This window comes from Canis lupus, chromosome X (assembly GCF_048164855.1).
Source record: "Canis lupus baileyi chromosome X, mCanLup2.hap1, whole genome shotgun sequence".
In the NCBI taxonomy this organism is placed as follows: Eukaryota; Metazoa; Chordata; class Mammalia; order Carnivora; family Canidae; genus Canis; species Canis lupus.
This window is the reverse complement of record NC_132876.1, coordinates 17,460,935-17,482,689: the sequence shown is the minus strand read 5'-3', so window position 1 is coordinate 17,482,689 and position 21,755 is coordinate 17,460,935. Positions and strand designations below refer to the sequence as shown.

The 21,755-nt window shown below is 46.4% G+C and overlaps 1 protein-coding gene across 6 annotated transcripts; it reads left to right on the top strand.

Annotated features, from left to right (window-relative positions):
• The first annotated feature begins 587 nt into the window (after positions 1-587).
• On the top strand, positions 588-19,216 carry LOC140627577 (cancer/testis antigen family 45 member A8-like). Of its 6 annotated transcripts, none has more exons than XM_072815978.1 (6): positions 588-719; positions 1,031-1,164; positions 15,913-16,093; positions 17,939-18,061; positions 18,447-18,540; positions 18,922-19,216. In XM_072815978.1, exons 3-6 carry the CDS (start codon positions 15,916-15,918, stop codon positions 19,019-19,021), a joined length of 495 nt encoding a protein of 164 aa, XP_072672079.1. In that variant the 5' UTR covers positions 588-719; positions 1,031-1,164; positions 15,913-15,915; the 3' UTR covers positions 19,022-19,216. The 6 variants fall into 6 exon arrangements, with proteins under 6 accessions (XP_072672079.1, XP_072672076.1, XP_072672077.1 ...); XM_072815975.1 differs by having other exon boundaries at positions 593-719; positions 999-1,164; XM_072815976.1 differs by having other exon boundaries at positions 596-719; positions 1,002-1,164.
• Positions 19,217-21,755: the final 2,539 nt, after the last annotated feature.

Genomic DNA, 21,755 nt, shown 5'->3' with positions numbered 1-21,755 from the left:
TGAAACCAATGACGTCACATCCACAGTAGCTCTGTACAACCACGACCTGTCAGCCACTGGAGGGTACCAAATGGATTGGAGCTGCCCAGCAATCTCTATTCCCAGACAATTGTCCCTAAGTGACATGCCTGGTGACTCCCTGGAAAGCACCACTCCTGGGGTTTGTCCATTAGTGAACAGTCTGAGAGTTTGTTCTGTGGGTACAGCCCTGTTCACCATCTTCAGGTGCCAGGCGGCACCCCTGTAGGGAGTGTTGAATAGAAGGGATGACGGTTTGTAATCTTGTCTTGATTTCACTTTATGTGCAATAAATACTTTGAATATTTCTCCCCCAAGAATAACCTGCAAAGCATATTTTGTAGACAATTTTTTCACCAAAACCTTTAATTTTTCCTAGTAATTATGATGAACAAATAATCTTCCTCTTTTTTTTTTTTTTCGTTAAAACAGTGGGTCAATTTTTGGTATATCCAGTCAAGTGGAAATTCAACCCTTTGGCTGTTATGTAAAAAATGTTCTGGTTCCGGTAAATGTTTTTTCCTATGGCTTGTGTGACCGAGTTCTTCCTGCAGGGGGCGCCTGAGACGCGACTGGGAAGACTGGCTTCCAGGGTCAGGGCAGCTGGCACGGCAGGCTCCTGGGGAGGCAGGAGGCTCCTCCAGTACCAACCAGGCTGTGACACAGCTTCTCGGGGAACCGGGCTGTTGTGAGGCAGTGTGGTGAGCCGTTCCCCATGGCCTGCAGCTTCCCTTACACTCCTTGGGGCAGTAGCATAAATTTATTTTTTTATTGGGGTTCAGTTTGCCAACATACAGAATAACACCCAGTGCTCATCCCGTCAAGTGCCCCCCCCTCAGTGCCCGTCACCCAGTCACCCCCACCCCCCGCCCACCTCCCTTTCCACCACCCCTAGTTCGTTTCCCAGAGTTAGGAGTCTCTCATGTTCTGTCTCCCTCTCTGATATTTCCCACTCATTTTCTCTCCTTTCCTTGGGGCAGTAGTAATACATCAGCGTCTTCTCCCATGGCAGCAATCTGTGCACAGCACTCCCAGACCCCCCAGGGGGCGTATTTCCAGGAACTCCCAGAGGGCGCTTTCTAGAAAGTTCCACCTGAGAGGCGTTACTGCCGTTGTGTGAGGTGCTCGACGGGCTCCTGGAACAAGGTGAGGATTTTCCCACTGGGAGTGTGGATTCTTTTTCCCTGGGGGCTCTCTGTGCCCTGGATGTGCCTTTTCCTTGGCTGTGGTGTGTTCCCGGGGGATCTACTTCAGCCTGTGGAGGCATTTGCTTGGTTGTGATCTGAACTCAGGGGGAGGCATGTTCTGGGCAGGTTATCTCCGCCATGTTGGAGAGGAGGCTGTTCCTTGGTTTTGTCTCCGAGTTCTGCGAGGGACTTTCTTTGTGGAACTCTCTCAGGACCCGTGTGGGGACGCGACTTTGGGTGATTATCTTAATCCTATACAGAGGCGGCGTTTGGTTCAGGGTTTCGGGGATTTGGGTTTTGGTGGCGAGGAGCAGGGCGGGGGCGGGGTGGCTGCCGCAGGGGTGGCTGCCGCAGGGGTGGCTGCCGCAAGGGAGGCCGGGAGGGTGAGTGGTGGGGAGTGTTTCCGGGGGATCCATTCAAGCTCTGTGAGGGGAATGTTTCCTGGGGTGCGTTACCCCAGCCCTTGGGTTCCTCTCCCTGAGGGCGTCTACCTCAGCCTGTGAGACACTCTCCTTGGTGCTTAGCTCAGAACCAGGGCGCTCTTTTCCTTGGGTGCTTGTGTCAGCCATGATGACGCTGGGCTTTTCTGGTGTTCAGCTGATCCCAGGTGAGGTCTCAGAGTCCCGTGTGACTTTCCAGGGTGCTTGGTCACCTCCTGTGGGGGTGCTGGTCCTTGGATGCTTTAAGACTGGAGGGAAATATCCCTGGGGGGCTCCGTCTGAGTCCTGGCAGGGAGAGAACTTCACCTTGGGTGCTTTGTCAGCACTGAGGCTTTGGGCTCTTTCTTGGTGCTCCCTCTGAGGTCTGGGGAGCTGAGACTCTTCCTGGGAAGGTCCATCTCTCCCCAGAAGAGTGGATGTGCCTTCAGTGCTGTCTCTCATCCCTTGGTGAGGAGGTTTCCTTCGGCGCTTCATCTCCCTTAGGTGGGGGGCGGGGGCGCTACTCTTCCTTGGCTACTGTATCTCAGCCCTGGCTGGGGAGCATTTAGGGGGCTCTACCTTAGGGGCTGGATTCTCCCTGATGTGGTCTGTCCCAGTCTTTGGGGTGAGGTGTTGGTAAGGCGCTATAATGCACTTTTTTTTTTTTTTTTTTTTGGAGGCAGGTTGTTGTTACGTGGATGCTCTGTCTCAGCCTGTGGTTGAATACTTTTCCTTGATTTTTGTATCTCGGTCTTGCAGGGCTCTATCTAAGCCTTTCAATGACTTTGGGTATCAAGTGAGAATCTAGGGCTGACCATGTATGTGACTTTGTTGCATTATATAATCGCGAACATATGCTATAAAGGTAGTCTTTAATCTCGGCCACGCTGGTGGGTGTGCAGGGACCTCTCATGTTAAATGTGCATTTTGTTCTGGTTGATACGTTTACTGCCTATTGACCTATGTCTCTTTTGAAAAGCTGTTCCAGGACTTTTACCTACATTTTATTGAGATATTTGTATTATTAAAATCATCTCTAGCTCAACATATATTGATATTTACACATATTTAATATAAAATTTTGCATGTCATCAGCTGATCTGTTTTAACTTTATTGCTCTTTCCTATTTCTTTTTTTAAACGAGGGGGACTCTGGGCACTGTAGCTGGAGGATGGAGGCTGGGAGCAGCAGAGGCGGAGTGAGAAAGAGAATCTCATGTAGGTTACACACCCAGCGTGACTGCAACTTGGGGCTTGACCTCACTGCTCTGAGATCATGACCTGATCTGAAATCAAAAGTCAGATTTTTAAGAAACTGAGCCACTCAAGTACCTCATATCACTCGCTGTCACTCTCTCTTTTTATTTTAGGATTTTATTTATTTGTGAGAGATATCGCTGCATAGGCACGTGTGTGTGTGTGTGTGTGTGTGTGTGTGTGTGTGAGAGAGAGAGAGAGAGAGAGAGAGACAGAGAGAGAGACAGAGAGAGATGGAGAGAGAGAGAGAGAGGGAGCATGAGTGGGGGAGAGGGACAGATGGGAACAGACTCCCCAATGAGCAGGGAGCCCAATGCTGATCACGTCAGGACCCTTAGATCATGACCTGAATGGAAGACAGGCCCTTAACCAATTCAGGCACCCAGGCACTCCCCTATGTAACTCTCTTAATAGTGTCTCTTGATGAACAGAAATTCTCAGTTTAATTAGTCTAATCAATTTATTACTCAAAGTCAGTGCTTTTGTTCTTTTCAAAAGCTTTGCCTGCTTTAAGGACACAAAAGTAATATCCTAAGTTTCCTTCTAGATCATCTGTTCATCAGAGATCTATGTGATGTGGACAGGATGGAGGTTAGACGCAGTTCCCAGTAAGGAGCAGGTGGACTTAGTGAATGGAGCACAAAGTTTTACCAGCCCCATTGTCAGTAATCTAGGAATTTCTGTTTCCGGATTTATTTCTAGACTCTCTGTCCTGTCACACTGGTGAATCCATCCACTCTTGCTCCAATACCACAGATTTCTCATTGCTCCTCCTTTCCAGTAAGTCAGCTGTCTGCCCGTATTTGTCTTCCAACTCGGTACTTTTGCCAAAAGATGGTCTCAGCTATTCCAAACCCTTTGAATTCCATATACTATTTATTATCAGCGCCTGAATTTCCACCAATTATAACAGAGTGGATTTCTTTTTAATTTTAAATAAGATAAATTATTCTCATCTGGGGATGCCTGAGTGGCTCAGTGGTTGAGCGTCTGCCTTTGGCTCAGGTCGTGATCCCAATGTCCTGGGATCGAGTCCCACACTGGGCTCCCCACAGGGAGACTCCCTCTCCCTGTCCCTATGTCTCTGCCTCTGTGTGTCTGTCATGAATAAATACAATCTTTTAAAAAATGAAAATAGTAAAATTATTTACATTTTAAGTGATGCAGTAATTATTCTGGCAGTTGACAACAGTGAATTAGTATGAGTCTTCCAATCCACAAGATATGTATTTCTCTCCAAATACTGAATCCTTTGATTTCTGTAAGTTTTATGTTCAATGCTTCAGCCATACCTATTGTTAGGTTTACTTGATGGGTTTTGATGTTCTCTTATTTTTAATTTTTTTTTTTATTTTTAAGTAATCTGTGCATCCAACTTGGGGCTCGAACTCACAACCACAAGATCAACAGTCCCACCATCCACCAACTGAGCCAGCAAGTGCCCTTGATATTCTTGGCACTGTTCTTATGGTATTTTAACTATCTTTTTCTAATTTATTTGTTATGACACAGAAATACAGGTGATTGGATTCTTCTCTAATGTCCAGTAACTTGACAATTATACACTCGTTAATTCTCAATACTTTACATCCTTTTGGATATTCTGTGTCAGAAATCATGTCAACTGTGAACAATGACAATATCACTTCTACTTTTCCAAAATTATAATTACCATGTTTACTGTCATTTTTTAGTTCCTGCAGTATGTTTTTTTCTAAATATTAATTTTTAGTTATTTATTTTTGGTTTTTGTTTTTGGTTTTTTATTTCCTGCAGTATGTTCTTGAATACACAGTGGACACCCTTGTCTTTTTTTAAAGTCAAGAAAAAAAATGGATGGTTATGTCATCATTAAATACAGCAATATATTTGGTTGGTTGTCTATTTTTTGGCGGATAACCTTTCTTAAGTTAAAGAAAACAAAACAAAACAAAAAAAAGAAGGTTCCTTTTATCTGAAGTTGCTGATATTGTTTACCATGAGTAGGTACTACCTTCAATCTGGTTTTTCAACCTGTGACTTTTCCTGGTTTTTGCTGTTAATGTAGCACATTATACTGATGGATGTTCCAGGGGGAAACCAGTCTTGCCTTTCAGCAATAGACCCAGCAACCACCAACGCTTGGTTTTTTATGTCCTATTTAATTTCATTTGCTAACCATTTGTTTAGGAGTTGTGTGTCTAGATTCAGGAGAGAGATCTGGAACTTTCGTTTTCCTATCTTCCAATGTTTTTCTTAGATGCTTGGCAACAGGTTTATTTTTTATTTTATTTTTAAAAAATATTTTATTTATTTATTCGTGAAAGACACACACAGGGAGAGAGAGAGGCATAGACACAGGCAGAGGGAGAAGCAGGCTCCATGCAGGGAGCCTGACATGGGACTCGATCCCGGGTCTCCAGGATCTCGCCCTGGGCTGAAGGCGGCGCTAAACCGCCGAGCCACCTGGACTGCCCTGGCAACAGGTTTATACTGTCCTCATAAAATGAGAAGAGAACTCACACCCTTTCTTCTCTTTTCTGAAAGAGTTTGAGTTAGACTGGTATTATTTGCCCCCTGAATGTGTGAAGAACACCTCAGGAAAGCCTTCAGTATAGGAAGGATCTTCAGTTGGTGCTAAAAGTTGTATGACATACACTAGAGTTCAGGTTTTCTGTTTTTTCTTGGTGAGATTTGTTATGTTTCATTATTCCAGAAAAGCGTCTGTTTCATCTCAGATTCCAAATTTCCTATAACATCATTCTGGGTGTTCCTGCTGTCCTTCACAGAACTGTCTTCAGGAATGCAGGGCTCAGTCTCCTGCTTTGTTGCTAGTGTAGTTTATCTGTGGCTAAATTGTCCTTGATAAACATGCCGAGGATGGCGTGGGCTGATAGTCCTGTCAGCGACCAACTTTTACTTTTGTTGAAGGTCTTTATGATCATTTTCCTTTTCCCTGTCATTAACTTACGCTTTGCTTTGAGGAGCGGTCTTAGTGTGTTCCGTCTGCCATAGTAACATGCCACGAACTGGGAAGGTGACGAGGACAGACACGTCTTGGCCCCACCTCTGGAGGCCGGGAAGCCCAGGACCACCAGGGTACTGGCACCAGGGCGTTCTAGGCAAGGCCTGCTGCCTGGTTCAGAGCCTGGTGCCCTCTCTCTGCCCTCAGTGCTCAGAGGGTTCGGGGTCTCTCTGGAGCCTTCTTTCTGAGGCACTAAACTCATTTGGGGTCATGACCCTGTCCTGAAATCAGGACCTGTCAATGGTCCCTGATGCCTCCTAATACCAGCTTATTTGGGGCTTTGGATTTCAACACATGTTTGTGGGGACACACCATGTTCAGAACACAGTGTAGCTCTCGCTCTACTGTCCTGGGATTTTTTGTAGTCGTTTTGTATCTCCCTCCATGGACAGACCTCAGTATTTGCAGCCATTTTTATTTTCTTACAGAAGCATATAAAGCTATACATTTTCCTCTCTGTTTCTCCTTACCTGTGTCCCACAGATTCTGTCATGTGAGGCTTTCCTAGACAGACAAACAAAAAACAAATAGCAAGTATTGATTGAGAATCATGTTATCAAGTTTTGGAGGGCCTTTTTTGTATTGCTTAGAAGTACTAATTTGATTTCATTTTGTTTAGAGAACATATTCTGCTTGAAATTTAGGATTTGGTTTTGTTGTCACCTTTGCTAATGCTTGCATGCTTGAGAAGGATTTATGTTCTTTTTTTAAAAAAGATTTTATTTATTTATTCATGAGAGAGAGAGAAAGAGAGAGAGAGAGAGAGAGAGAGAGAGGCAGAGGGAGAAGCAGGCCCATGAAGGAAGCCTGATGCGGGACTCGATCGTGGAACTCTGGGATCATGCCCTGAGCCAAAGGCAGACGCTCAGCCACCAAGCCATCCAGGCATCCCTAAGAATTTATGTTCTGATTGTTGAAAACAGGATTCTGTATATAAGGACATGATCAAACCTATTGGGCGTGGTATCTTTCAATATGTGCATTTGGTATATGAGGCCTGAGCTAAGTAAGTTGTCACGTTCTGATTGATGCCCTGTAGAGCAAAATAATTGTTGCAGGTGGATATGGGAATGAAAGGATTCCATCACAGTACACCTTAGGACTTCTTCAGGAAGCCCAAGGGAGAGATGTGATCGCATTCTTCTGCTACACAGGACTGGAGTAGCATGCAAGTGAGGATCCCTAGCAGCCAAGTTGCGATCATGAGGAGGAGCTGGAATTGGGATGGAGTAGTTTCAAAAGAAGCAGAAGAGAACCCAGGGAATGGACCAGGCCCTTAGTTCTATTATTGTTACAGGATTCAGCCTCATTTGATGCAAATCTCCACTTAGCTGTCAGCATCTTCTATCATTTTAGCTAGAACAGGATAGTTTTCTGTTTCTGTGATTGAAAGCAACCTATGTAAAATAGTGTTCCCAGGCAAGTGAAATAGAAAACACACGATCCATTTGGAAATCAGCAGAAATTGTACCACCTGGCAGCAACCACCACTTTTCACATTTAGTATGATCAAAGCCTGGAGTCTCTTCATAAAAAGGCAATGTTTTTATTACATGTGGATCTTAGTGTGCAGAATGTCAGTATACCAAGGCCCTTCTAGGGTGCCCAGACTCCACTTGTCTATTCTGGAGAAAGTTCCATGTGCACTTGAGAAGAATGTGTATTCAGTTGCCTTTGGATGTAAAGTTGTAAATATCTGTGAAATCCACTTGATACAGCGTATCATTTAAAGCTCTTGTTTCTTTGGAGATGTTGTGCTTAGAAGATCCATGGATTGTAGAAAGCGCTGCGTTCAAGTCTCCAAGTATAAGTGTATTATTATCTAAGTATGTCTTAACTTTGGTTATTAACTGATTGATATACTTGGCAGCTCTCACATTCGGGGCAGAAATATTGATGATTGTTAGGTCCTCTTATTGGATAGATCCTTTAAGAATGATATAGTGTCCATCTTTATCTCTCTTTTTTAGAAACTTTTTAAAAAAGATTTTATTTACTCAAGAGAGACAGAGAGAGAGAGAGAGAGAGGCAGAGACACAGGCAGAGGGAGAAGCAGGCTCCACACAGGGAGCTCGATGTGGGACTCGATCCCAAGTTTTCAGGATGATGCCCTGGACTGATGGCGGCACCAAACCGCTGAGTCCCCCGGGCTGCCCCCTCTTCATCTCTTACTACAGTCTTTGGGATAAACATTAATTTATCTGATATAAGGATGGCTACCCCTGCTTTCTTTTGAGGACCATTTGAATGGTAAATGGTTCTCCAACCTTTTATTTTCAGGCTGTAGGTGTCCTTACGTCTAAAATGAGTCTCTTGGGGATCCCTGGGGGGCGCAGCGGTTTGGCGCCTGCTTTTGGCCCAGGGCGCGATCCTGGAGACCAGGGATCAAATCCCACATCGGGCTCCTGGTGCGTGGAGCCTGCTTCTCCCTCTGCCTGTGTCTCTGCCTCTCTCTCTCTCTCTCTCTCTCTCTCTCTCTCTGTGACTATCATAAATAAATTTTAAAAAAAATTAAAATAAAATAAAATAAAATGAGTCTCTTGTAGACAGCAAATAGATGGGTATTGCCTTTTTATCCAGTCTGAAACCCTGCGCTTTTTGATGGGGTCATTAAGCCCATTCATGTTCAGAGTTACTATTGAAAGATATGAATTTAGTGTCATCATGATACCTATTCAGTCCCTGTTTTTGTGGGTTGTTTCCTTGGACTTCCTCTTTCTCTTAAAGAGTCCCCCTTAATATTTCTTGCAGAGCTGGTTTGGTGGTCACATATTCTTTCAGTTTCTGCCTATCTTGGAAGCTCTTTCTCTCTCTTTCTATTCTGAATGAGAGCCTTGCTGGATAAAGTATTCTTGGCTGCAGGTTCTTCTCCCTGACTATATCCTGCCAGCCCTCTCTGGCCTTCCAGTTCTCTGTGGAGAGCAATGCTGTTAACCTAATACTTCTCCCCATAAAGGTTAGGGATCTCTTGTCTCTTGCTGCTTTAAGGATCTTCTCTTTACCTTTGGAATTTGCAAGTTTCACTATTAAATGTCGAGGTGTTGAGTGGTTTTTATTAATTTTAGGGGGGATCTCTCTATTTCCTGGATCTGAATGCCTGTTTCCCTTCCAAAGTTAGGGAAGTTCTCAGCTATGATTTGTTCAAATACACTTTCTGGTCCTGTGTCCCTCTCGGGAACCGCAATTCAACGTAGATTTTTCCTTCTGAGGCTGTCCTTTATTTCCCTTAACCTATCCTCACGATCTTTTGATTGTTTGTCTCTTTTTTCCTCAGCTTCTTTCCTTGCCATCAACTTGTCTTCTATGGCACTCACTTGTTCTTCTACCTCGTTAACCCTCATCGTTAGGACCTCCAGTTTGGATTGCATCTCATTTAATTGATTTTTAATTTCAGCCTGATTAGATCTAAATTCTGCAGTCGTTAAGTCTCTTGAATCCTTTATGCTTTTTTCTAGAGCCGAAAGGAGATTTATAATTGTGTTTCTGAATTGGCTTTCTGACATTGAATTGTAACCCAAATTTTGTAACTCTGTGGGAGAGAGGACTGTTTCTGATTCTTTCTTTTGTGGTGAGTTTTTCCTTCTAGTCATTTTGCTCAGAACAGAGTGGCCAAAACCACGTTGTACTGGAAAAAGGAGAAAAATAGAGAAAAAAGGGGGGAGAACAAACAAAAAACAAAAAACGAGGGGGGTATCCTCTGATTCTATATGCTGTAAATCCCTCGACTTCCCCTGGAACTTTCCAGCGCTGCTCGGTCAAGAACTTGCTCTTCTCCTGTCCTTCCAGCTGGTGTTTTGGGGGAGGGGCCTGCTGTGCTGATTCTCAGGTGTGTGCACGTGGGGGAGCTGCCCAGCCTCCTGCCAGGTGTAGGGTTCAGTGGGAGCTGTTTATCCTGTGAGGCCCCTACTCCTTGGCGGCCCTGCTCAGTCTCAGGCACAAGGTGATACCAGGAGGAGCAACAAAAGTGGCGACGGCCAGCTCTCCAGCCCTGGAGTCAGCTCCAGCAGTAACTACCACAGTCTCCCAGTCCACAGGGGCCTGGATGCTCCGGGGACAGGGGGCGCCAATCTGCACAGCTCAGGGCCACCCAGGGGCAGGAGCGTCCTTACTGCCCTGTGTCCTCCCGGCCTCCATCTGTCCCGGGGGAAGCGCCCGATCCTGGGCTGTGTCCCCCCGTGCCCTGGGCTCCAGGGCCTTTGCCGCTGGAATCGCGCTCCCAGGGCCGCACAGCCCCCACTGCGCGGAGCCGCCGCCTGAGCTGCTCCTGGGGTCCCGCAGCCCCCTTGGCACAGAGCCTCCGCCTGAGCAGCTCTCGTGGCTGCACGGCCCCCTCCGCGCAGAGCCGCTGCCCGAGCTGCCGCTTGGGCTCCTCCAGGGGCCCCGCCGGGCGTGCGCTCCAGCCCTTTCCGGTACTCGGCTGGCGGTGTGGGTGCTCTCCCCTGGGGCCCAGTTCCTCTGCTAGTGCCCCTGGGAGCCTGAGGGCTCCACTGCTCCTCCTGGGATCCTGCCCGAGTTCCCTGCGAGCGCCTTTCCATCCGGGAAGATTGGTAAAGCTCCTGCTTCTCCGGGACTGGGCTTTCCTGCCCCGGAGGCTCTTGCCGCCCAGCCTTAGCCCGGCTCCTCGTGGGGCCCCTCCCCCTTGGATGCTTTTTTATTCCTTTAATTTTTTCCGTCTTCCTACCTTGATAGAAGGGCGAACTCTTCTCTCTGTAGCATTCCAGCTGTTCTCTCTTTAAATCTCAGGCCGAATTCGTAGGTTTTGAGGATGATTCGAAAGTTATGTAGGTAAGTTAGTCGGTGGGGACTGGTGACTTGGGGAATCCTACTCTTCCGCCGTCTTGCCCCGCCTCTCCCAGACTCCACTTGTGACTACACAGGAGAGTGCGGAGCAGCTGTGAGAGGGGAAAGAGCTCTTTCTGCCCTTCTTTCTGCAGGCGCTACCACGGAGGATGCCAGGCTGGCACCCCGAGAAACTAAAGGATGGGCAGCTTCTGTGCTCGACTGGACTCAACTGTGAGGCCTGGTCAGAATCCCATGCTGCTCACCCCTCACATGGTCACTTTAGTCCCATCCCAGATCCTCAACATCTCCAAATTAAATGCAATTAAAAATTTGCATATAAAGTGAATGCAATTGAAATTTCTCAGTTAAAATATTTCTAAGGTAGTTTGAAGGGCATGATAGTTCTCAGACAAATGGATTCACACTCAGCAACGTCACAAGACATTGGCAAAACAACAAACGAGTCGATTGTGGGCTGAGGGAAGTAGCAGCAAGCCCACTGGGATGCTTTTCCATTAGTCACTCCTGTTTTGTAGGTCCCTTGTGAATGTGGTGAACAAGCACTTGGAGCCTCAGTGTGCATTTCCGGGCCTGTTAGTCCTTCTTCTAGCCACTCTTAACAAGTCCTGCCCCTTCCTCATCTCGCTTTCATAAGATGGTCTTCTGCCCAGTAAAAGGATTTTGATGAAGGATGATCCTGCAGGCTGATGGCTGCTGAGCCAGGAGAGGGCTCCTGTCTGTAAGCCAGCCACCCACCATGGGAATCTTTGCGCTGGATGATCGCTCCTGACCCCCCTAGAGCTCCCCTTCCTTAGTTCGTTTTTAATTTTTGCCAGAATTTTGTCTTTGTTGGAGGAGTTCCTGAGAAACTTGATCTCCCATTGACTCCAAGCTGCCCCAAATCACCAGAACCCCCTCACACGCCCCACCTCATTGAATGTAAGTTCTGCTCCACCCTAGGAACTGTGGCAAGTTCACAGCTTCAGAGTGAGTGTTGCTGGGCCCATATGGAAGGTGCCTGAAATGAACTCCGTATAGTTGTCTATACAAACTTTTTTTTTTCTGGCCAGCTCCGCGAAGATCTACTCATGCGGCTGCCCAAGACTAGCCTCATATATACGTTCTTTGTTTCTTAAACCTCCCAGGACCCATGTCGAGTGGTCTGCTGCTTTCCCTCGTCCCTTCTTGCCGCCCCCCCTTGTAACGGATGAGTGTCTGAATTCACCCAGAAGCTGCACAGTAATCTCCAGGGGTCAACCAGCCATGAGACTAGAGAAATGGATCTGGAGAAGGAGGCTCCATTGGGGAATTCCAGGCTTGGCCATTGCTCTCTGTGTGGGGAGGTGTGGAAGTCTGTCAGACGCCTGAAGACCACCCCACCCAGCCAAAGGCCAAGGCACACTTCCAGGTGTGGTTCATGTGGCTCTGGGATGCGTGGCGATGACTGCTAGACCAAGGGGCCCAGAATGTAAGCGCTGACAGGTGGTCTGAAATGCAGGGATGTTCCCTAGAGCCTGGACACTGGGATGCTGAGGGTGGATGATCAAGAATAAGTCCTCGTGAGGTCAGGGTATGTGGGGAGATATCTGGGTTTGTCTGCCAGGCTGTCTTTGCTGTCTTGCACACTCTGGCTCCTAAGGCACTGAGACTCCTGGCCAGGAGGAAGCTGATGCCCTACCAGAGCCCTAGCGCCTGCCCCTCCCATAGATCTGGCAGCTCGCATGAGTGGGCAGGAAGGTCACAGTGCAACACCAGGCAGAATGGTCCTAAACAACACAGGGACTATGTTAATGCAACAGCAGCCTGCCCTGTGCCTTCTGAACAGGGCCTCAGGCAACCTCCAGAGGAATCTGGCACCATCTGCCCGAGTTCTCACCTGATGTGGGGGTGGTAAGGGATACGTGGGCCCCCCCATCCCAGTGAGGGTTCTCAATATGCCATCCTTTGTGTAGACAACATATCTGGCCTAATGGAAGCTTTCTCCTAATGAGCAAAACAGGCCGCCACCATTAGGGGATGGGAGAAGATTTCTGTGTAGACATACCCTTGTCAAATAGACAGGGATCTGGGTCATGTTTTAAGGGTCATGATATGAAAGACTGGGCAGAGAAACTTGACATGGTGTGAAAGTTCCATGTCCCATTGAGCTGTGGGCAGCGGGATGGTAGAAGGGAAGAATGGGAAATTAAAACAGCAGATTAGGGCAGCCCCAGTGGCGCAGCGGTTTAGCGCCGCCTGCAGCCCAGGGTGTGATCCTGGAGACTCCGGGATCGAGTCCCACATCGGGCTCCCTGCATGGAGCCTGCTTCTCCCTCTGCCTGTGTCTCTGTCTCTCTCTCTAGCTGTGTCTCTATGAATAAATAAATAAAATCTTTAAAAAAAAATAAAAAATAAAACAGCAGATTAAATAGCCTACAGTAAATCCACCTTGTTCTGGTGGACTACAGTACTGTCCCAGCTATAATGTATTTGAATGACGAAGCAATAGAGCCTGTTTCTTACCCCATACCCTGGACTGGGGTCCCCTGAGAGACACTTAGCCTCATAAGGCTATGGAAGTCTCAGGAGACAGGCACAGCCTGACTCTCACAGTGGATCACTGTGCTCTGCTGCGCTCAGGACACTAAGCCCCATGGGTCCCGGGAGAGATGGGATCTTCTGGGATTTGCAAGGGGATCTCTGCAGGAAGAGTGTGTTTCCTCACAGCTGTGAGGGAGAGGAAAGGGTTCCATGCCCCCTGGGATCCCCCTCTTCTGCCGAGATGCACCATACCCAGTTGGAAGCCCACACTGTTGTTAGAGGGGAGCAGGTGGGGTCCTGCTCTGGCGGGTCCTGCTCCCAGTCCATCTCGTCTGGCCTGACTGCTGCCTTCCTTGCCCAGCATGTGTGGGAGGCATTATGAGGTCAGTTTCCTGATGCTGCCGCCACAGGACAATGTAGGGAGCAGGCCACAACTGGGATTCTTGCATAAGGGGACGGCCTTCCCATACAAACACTGTTTGTACCTGTTTTTCCAACCTTGGACTTCTGTGTAGCTCCTGTGGTGTCCCGTTACAGATTGGGCACCAGTTGCGAAGAACTTTCTACGGGGGTGGGGGTGGGGCTACTCTTAGGCCCAGCAAAGGAAGCAATCCAACAGTTGGTGTAGCCAGAGAGCCACCAGAGGATCTACCTGTATGCCCAAGGAACCCCAGGGCACATTGTGGCAGAGGGAAATGGGCATGATTATCATAGTCAGTCCTGAGGGATGGAGTGTCTGAGGAGCTCATGGAGGGGGCATGATTGCTGCTGGATGTGCACCTATGTGACTGAACGTAATTGAGGTCATATAATCCTGAAGGGTCTGGCAGGAGGGGTGGATTATCTGTTCCTCCTGACAGCCAAAGACAAGCCTCGCATGTAAATGTCCTCGCTTGTTACACCTGATATCTACCAATCTGGTTTAGTGGTCCTCTTCCTTCATCCTCTCTCTGCTCTTTGAGTAGGGGGCCAGTTTCTTACCTCACCCTGGGGAGTGTCCAGTGTTGCAAACCAGCGGGCCCTGTGGAAGATTAAGTGGGTCAGTACAAGGAAAACATTTAGCAGGCAATCTAGCTGGAAGGAAAAGTTCCATGAAAATCATTTCCCTCTTTTGCACTCCTGCTGAAGGGAAACTGTCCATGGTTCAGAAGAGGTATTGACCACAAATATTTGACAACATGCTGGGGCAAATGTGGGGGGTTATCCTAGGGTGAGAAGACATTTCCAGTAATCTCTCATACCAATACGAAACCATTTGATCCATCAGCAACATTGACAAGTGCTCATCACATGGCTCCTAGTCTGATGTGTTTGAACTCCCTGCCATTGGAAGTGGGTGGATTAAAGAGTTCTCCTCTTACCCTCTACTAAGGGGAATTCTGTGAAGATTCAGACAATAGTGGTAATGTTCACTTAAATCAAGAAAGGAAATGAAGTGATTTCCCCTGAAAGGATTTTCACAGGATGGTTTGTACTTCCACCAAGTTGTAATCACGTGTCTATTCAATTCTTGCTGAGGCATACACATTCTGGAAGCAATCTGATTCATCATATGCATTGTTTGCCTTTGGACAACACCTGTATGTTAGCTTCTCCCATTTTTCACATGGACTGGATGGAAATTAGGCTGAGTTTCCTGAAAACAGATATTTGAGTGGGCATCATTGAAAAGTGTCCCCTATTAAACCTCATATAAATGACCCAGATGCATATGTATATACATGTGTAGAAAGCAGTTTTGGAATGCTTGCATTAATTTTCAAGTTTTTATTCCAACTCCAGTGAATTAAAATACAAAATTACTATTAGTTTCAGGGGTAGAATTCAGTGATTCTACACTGCCATGCATTACGTGGTGCTCATCACAACAACTGTCCTCTTTAGGCCCTGTCACACATTAGACCCGACCCCATGCCCATCTCCCCTCTACTAAACCTTGGTTTGGTCTCTGTAGTTAGGAGTCTTTTTGATGGTTTGCCCCACCTTTTCCCCCCACGTTCATCAGTTTTGTTTCTTTTTTTTTTTTTGTATATTATTTTTATCAGAGTTCGATTTGCCAACGTATAGTATAACACCCAGTGCTCATCCCATCAAGGTCCCCCTCAGTGCCCGTCACCCAGTCACTCTGTCCCCCCACCCACCTCCTCTTCCACTACCCCTTGTTCATTTCCCAGAGTTAGGACAAACATTATATGGTTTCATTCATACGGGGAATATAAGAAATAGTGAAAGGGCTTAAAGGGGAAAGGAGAGAAAATGAGTGGGAAATATCAGAGAGGGTGACAGAACATGAGAGGCTCCTAAGTTAGTTTTGTTTCTTAAATTCCAAATATGAGTGAAATCATAGCCTATTTGCTTTTCTCTGTTTTATTTCAATTAGGACTATGCTCTTAGCTCCATCTAAGTAATTGCAAGATTTCATGGTTTTTGATGGCTGTGTAATATTCCATTGTATATACACCACCTGTTCTTTGTACACTTATCAGTCGATGGACATCTGTGCTCTTACCATAGTTTGGGTCTTGTAGCAAATGCTGCTATAAACATGCGCCCCTTCAAATCAGTAAGTTTGTATCCTTTGGGTAAGTACCTAGTAGGGAAATTGCTGGAACTTATCAATCTTTCCAGCAGTCGTTCTATTTTTAACTTGTTAAGGACCCTCCATACTGTGTAGGTAGTGTTGCGTTTTAGTCATTAATGGAACACGTTTCTTGATGCTCCTCAGGAAATGATGACTGATAAAGCAGAGGAGTCTGCTGTTGTGCCCCAAAGCCAAAAGAAACATCCTGGGAAACCCATCACTCCTCCTCCGTCTAAGAAAATGCAGAGGATGGCACTGCTGTCAGTGAAAGAGGAAGGAGAGGGAACATCCCACCCCGGAGGCTCAGCCATGACCTTGGAAGATGGTGAGGATGCCTGTCCTACCCTCCCGTTCCTGACCTCACTCACGGAAGCCCTGTCTCTGGGCCCTCCATGCCACGGGAGCATTTCCCATCAAGGTTACCAGCTCTGGCTGATGCTACCCTCAATTTCTTAGCCACACTGGATGTTCACTCTGTCCTTCCTAGAAACATTTCTGGCTTCCCTCCTCACCCTACTGCGTTCCTTCTTCTTGAATATGCCTTTTCATTCTTCCTTGTGCTCTTCTTTCTCCAGAGACTCTTAGTACTGTCATTGTTCCTGAGTCCCATCATTACACTGTGCCTCATTCCATGGTGCCTCCTGCCTCATTCACCTGCTCCCCTAGTTTCTGAGCTTACGTCCTGCTTTCCCACTTGACCCTGGGAGCTCATCTATTGCTGTGTGCCCAGAGTGACCATGTCCACAGAGTTATCAGTTCTTTTTTTTTTAATTTTTATTTATTTATGATAGTCACAGAGAGAGAGAGAGAGAGAGAGAGAGAGAGGCAGAGACATAGGCAGAGGGAGAAGCAGGCTCCATGCACCGGAAGCCCGACGTGGGATTCGATCCCGGGTCTCCAGGATCGCGCCCTGGGCCAAAGGCAGGCGCCAAACCGCTGCGCCACCCAGGGATCCCGAGTTATCAGTTCTTGACACGTGCATCATTAGCGTCATCAACTCCACCCTCTATTATGCACAGATTCTGAGATCCAAATGCTGGTCTACACACACTACAGGACCTAGACCTGCCATCGTCTCCTACCATCAGCTATCCTCTCTGTGTCCTGCTTGCTAACCCTGTGTGTCCATTGCTACCCACCCCTGGTTTGTCCCACTCTAGGGGGCCTGCATGGCCCTCAGGGCCCCTGGAACTCCTGCTTTGTGTATGCACAGGCTGGCTCTGTCTCCTGCTCCTGCCTCTGCCCAGGCGTCACCTCCTCAGAGGGCCCTGGCTGACAACACACTCATGGATGCTTCCCCTTCTGCTGTCTGTAACATCCCTGCTTACTTACTTCCTGACACAAACTGTATTTTTTCCTTTGCTCATTTTATACCTACCACCAGGGTTATACATTCCAAAAGGGAAGGGTTTCTTCTGTCTTGTTCACTGCTGATCCCCAGTGTTGGCTTGATGCTTGGCAAGAGGAAGATGATTGAATGAAGTAGACCCATCACACTTGGAGTACAGCAAATTAAATTTCTGTGATGGAAAAGACTGAAGAGGATTGTCATTTACTAGCTGGGATTTTTGGTGATGGAGTTCCAATTGAGGCATTCTGATACCAAGGGACACATTTAGCTTTTCCACTTGTTGAGGGCATCAAGGGGACATTAATTGAAGGGTGCCACGGCTCTGTGAAGGGTTTTTAATTGGTTATCGTGTCCAAGTAGGTTTCTATATGTACACACAGTTCAGGAATATAAGAGGCTTCTTTATTGCATTATTTTTCTTGAGGTCCAATTTTTAGGTCCGATCCATCTATCTGGTATCGCCTTCTGCTATGAAATGAAAACTTTAGAGACACGGAGCATGTGGATGATGTCTGTGTGGGGTTGTTGAAATGCTCATGATTGCAGCTCCACATTCAATCTGGTTTCCAGATGCACCTGTCTTTCATAGTACCCATGGGGAGGGGACGAGAAGTGGTCAAACCCCACCCCCCATCCCCAATGGCCTCTTATCAAAATCTGTTCCTCCAGAGCTTATGAATATGTCAGGAGATGGCATTCCACACGGTCACTTGGATTCTTTGTCTCATGACTTAAGTGCCATCAGCAAGGGTGGGTTGCTTCACAAACCTGGTAGTAATGCACTGGTAAGAATAATCATTACCAGCTGTCTCTCTGCAGTTGACCCCAAGGTCACGGCAATGTCTGTGTCGGGAGATGTGCCAGATAAACTGCCAATACCAATAGTGATCAATATGGAAGTCAAAGAGCAGTTGAAGAAGGAAATTCGAGAGTTTGGAGGACGTAAGTAAAAAGAATTTCTCTCCATGAAACCAGAGCAAGTCTTTCTCATTCTTTGAGTTAGACTAGATCCAACCGACTTGTTGAGGCTCATCCTTTACCAGAATTGAGTTTTCACAATTAGAATAGTTCCTCATTACCTCATTATTTGAACAGAAATGTGCTAGTAAACTTTTTTTTTTTTAGTCCTTTGTATTCCTTAATTGCTTATTGTTTCTGAGAGCTCCATTGGTGGCTGTGTTTGAATGTCTGTATGTAAGCATGGAAAGCTCACATGCTCTAACATTCTAGCTCTTGAATGATTGCTGAGACATCAAGTTTTTGTTATACATCCTCTTTGTTCTTTACACGTACTGAAGGTTCTTTTTTTTTTTCTAAACATGTTCAGAATATGAAAAAATCCTCAAATTGCTTGAAGGAGTACAAGGACCTCCAGAACTGCAGAGAAAGTTTGTGATATATGCCATGAAGCAAGCAGCAAAGTGAGTGTAGGAAGAATTGTCTAGTGTGTTTCTCAGGGGGCCCAGTGGGTTGCTTGGGGAGAGGTGGTATTGGGCCCTGCTGGAATTTCTCAAACCCTGGTCCTCACTCAGAGTTCATATTGTCTCCAGTTTAGAGTGATATCATCTGAATCTCACTGGTTCCTTTAAGCTCCAGGAACCTACTGTTCACACCTGAGTTTGAGGAGGACATTCATTGACCCTGAACTGTCACTCTTTGCATTTGCTGGATTGTCCCTTATCTTGCAAATATGTTTTTTGTTCTCATGCAAATGTTACTCCTCCTTGCATTTTCTACAGAGAATATTGCTTTATAGGTTCTTTAGGTATCTTTTGGTTAATGATGTCTCTCTTTATTTTCAGAGTCCAAAGACAAGACCTAATCGGTCACCTTCAGGAGGTACTAGACAAACTAGAATTGGACCACTTTCTCAAGAAAGATACTCACACCCACAACTTATAAACTTATTATGGAAATGATCAATGAGAAAGCAGAACCAGGTGGCTGTCCTGGATGCAATTTGATATTGTTGACGCCTCCTGGCATGAGTTCACTCTGAAAATTGTTTTCTTGAGGCTAAGCAAAAGCATTGCAACTTGAATGTTATAAGTTTCTGTTATTAAAACCTGGGCTTTTGCCCTAAGTATTTAGTTTGAATGAATTTTTTGTTTTCCTTCTGAGGTGGGGCAACACTATTTAGTCATCAGGTTACAGTAAATCCTAGCTCCTCAGCTGATCACAAGCCTTTAGCCTGTATTTATAATTGTCTTCTACACCAGCCAGTTCCTTTATTTTTATGAGAGGGAGAGCATGAAGTGGCAGAAGGAGGAGAGTGAGATTCTTAAGCAGGTTCCACATCTGGCACAGAGCCTGATGAGATGCTCAATGTTACAACCCTGGTATCATGACTTATGCTGAAATCAAGAGTGAGTCACTTAACTGACTTAAAAACCTGGGCAACTCCTTTTTTAAAATTTTATTTTTTAAGTAATGTCTGCACTCTGAGGGGCCTGAACTCACAACCCGGAGATCCAGAGTCATTGCCTCCACTGTCTCAGCCAGTCAGCACCCTATACATTCTCCATTCTTGTTGATTTGTATGAGACATCCTCTCAGGTCCTTATAGGGCTCGGTCTGAGGGCATGACTCCCACCTTACTTACCATGGGCCCACCATTAGATGTCCTGCCTGAAGTGACTTGTAATGTTTTCCTTTGACTTTAATGAAAATCATGAGAGTGCCGAGAATAAGCCAAACCTCATGGACACAGTCCTCCACATTGTCTCATGTAGTTACAACCCTGTGTCCTTCCCAGTCAGTTTCCATATCCCCACACTGTGCCAGAGCCCCAGGTTTGCCTGATGATTGAGGGAGAGGATCCATCCAACCTAAACCCTAGGCAGTGTCACTATCACTAGATCACTGACAGTCAGTGAGTGACCCCCGTGAACTCTCTCTGTCTCAGTGCTTGTAGCCTCTCCCTGGTACTGGGTTGTGACGTCTCCTCTAGGCAGCGCCAAGCCTGAGCAGAATATTTATAGAGCACCTCACACGGGCCAGCGTGGGCTTTGGATTCTTACCGTCTTGCTCCTCTCCACCTCACAGCCATCTTAAGAGGCAGGGGACCGATTTCTTCTTAACTACTGAGGATACTTAGTCCCCAGAGAGAATGTCCTTGCTCCAGGTCGGACAGCTGGCTTGGCGCTGAAGCCATAGTTAAACCCTGGTGTCCCTCAGTCCATGGCACGTGCTCTTGAGAATGGAGCAGCACTATGTCTAAATTTCACTAAAGGAAAACTGGATTCCTTACTGAATTGAGGTGTAAAGACTTAAAAGTACGAAGAGTTAGCCTTGCCAAGTGAAGGAGTCGTTAACCTTAAAAATAAACCTGTTCTATATTTTCAGGAAAATCACACTATAGTAAAATCATAGGCAAGTCCAGAAAACCAAGGAGAGGAAGGCTCTTATAAAGAGGAGAGGGGCAGTTGGAAACAAGAAGTTCATTTGAGTTAAACCTACATTTGAATGTAGAGAGGTTCCACATTGGCTGGCTGTCATTATCCCTCATTGGCTATGCTGTGACTGTCCCTCATTGGCTGAGATGTGACTATCTATCCCTGGGTGGGCTGTAAGTATCCTTCATTGGCTGGGCTGTGACTGGCCCTCATTGGCTGAATTGCAACTGTCTCTCATCTATCTACTGGACGGTGAATGTCTCTCATTGGCTTGCCTGTTGCTGGGGAGAGAAGGAAAAACTTTCTTCCTCTTGCTGGAATAGTAAAGCAGAAGTTGAAGCAGTATGGACTTTTGAGTTTCCTCTCTTCTTGTCGAATTCATAGTTGGTCACAGATGGAATAGCAAGCGCTTTGCCTTCTGGCCTCTTTACTCCAACTTAGGGAATCTTCCCTTTATTAATTTTTATAAAGTGCATGGCAAGAACCCCGAGTACATCTCCGAGTACAGCATGAGGCCTTTCTAGTTCGTTTTTATTTATTTATTTATTTATTTATTTATTTATTTATTTATTTATTTTCTAGTTCGTTTTTATTTTTTATTTTTATTTTTTAATAATAAATTTATTTTTTATAGGTGTTCAATTTGCCAACATACAGAATAACACCCAGTGCTCATCCCATCAAGTGCCCCCCTCAGTGCCCGTCACCCATTCAACCCCACCCCCCGCCCTCCTCCCCTTCCACCACCCCTAGTTCGTTTCCCAGAGTTAGTTCGTTTTTAAAAAGATTTTATTTATTTATTCATGAGAGATGTGGCGGGGGGGGGGGGAAGAGAGAGACGGACAGACAGAGACGAGTGAGAGAGAGAGAGAGAGAGAGGCGCAGAGATATAGGCAGGCTTCCCGCAAGGAGCCCGATGCGGGACTGGATCCCAGATCTGGGATCATGTCCTGAGCCAAAGGCAGACCCTCAACTGCTGAGCCACCCAGGCGTCCCGAGGCCTTTCTAGTTCAAAAGACCAACACAGAAGGCTGAGTGCTCCTTGGCTGACAATTTCTGCAGCAATGAGTGAATCAAGGAAGAATGGATGGGCTTACTTCTGATCGCCTGCACCTAGAACAACAAAGTCTCTTCTCAAGGGGACTGACTCAGAAAACCAGTTCACATTAACAGCAGAGAGTCTGCTGATATGTAAAGCCCACATCTCCTTTGAGACAGTGTTCCTGCCCCCCAAGAGCACG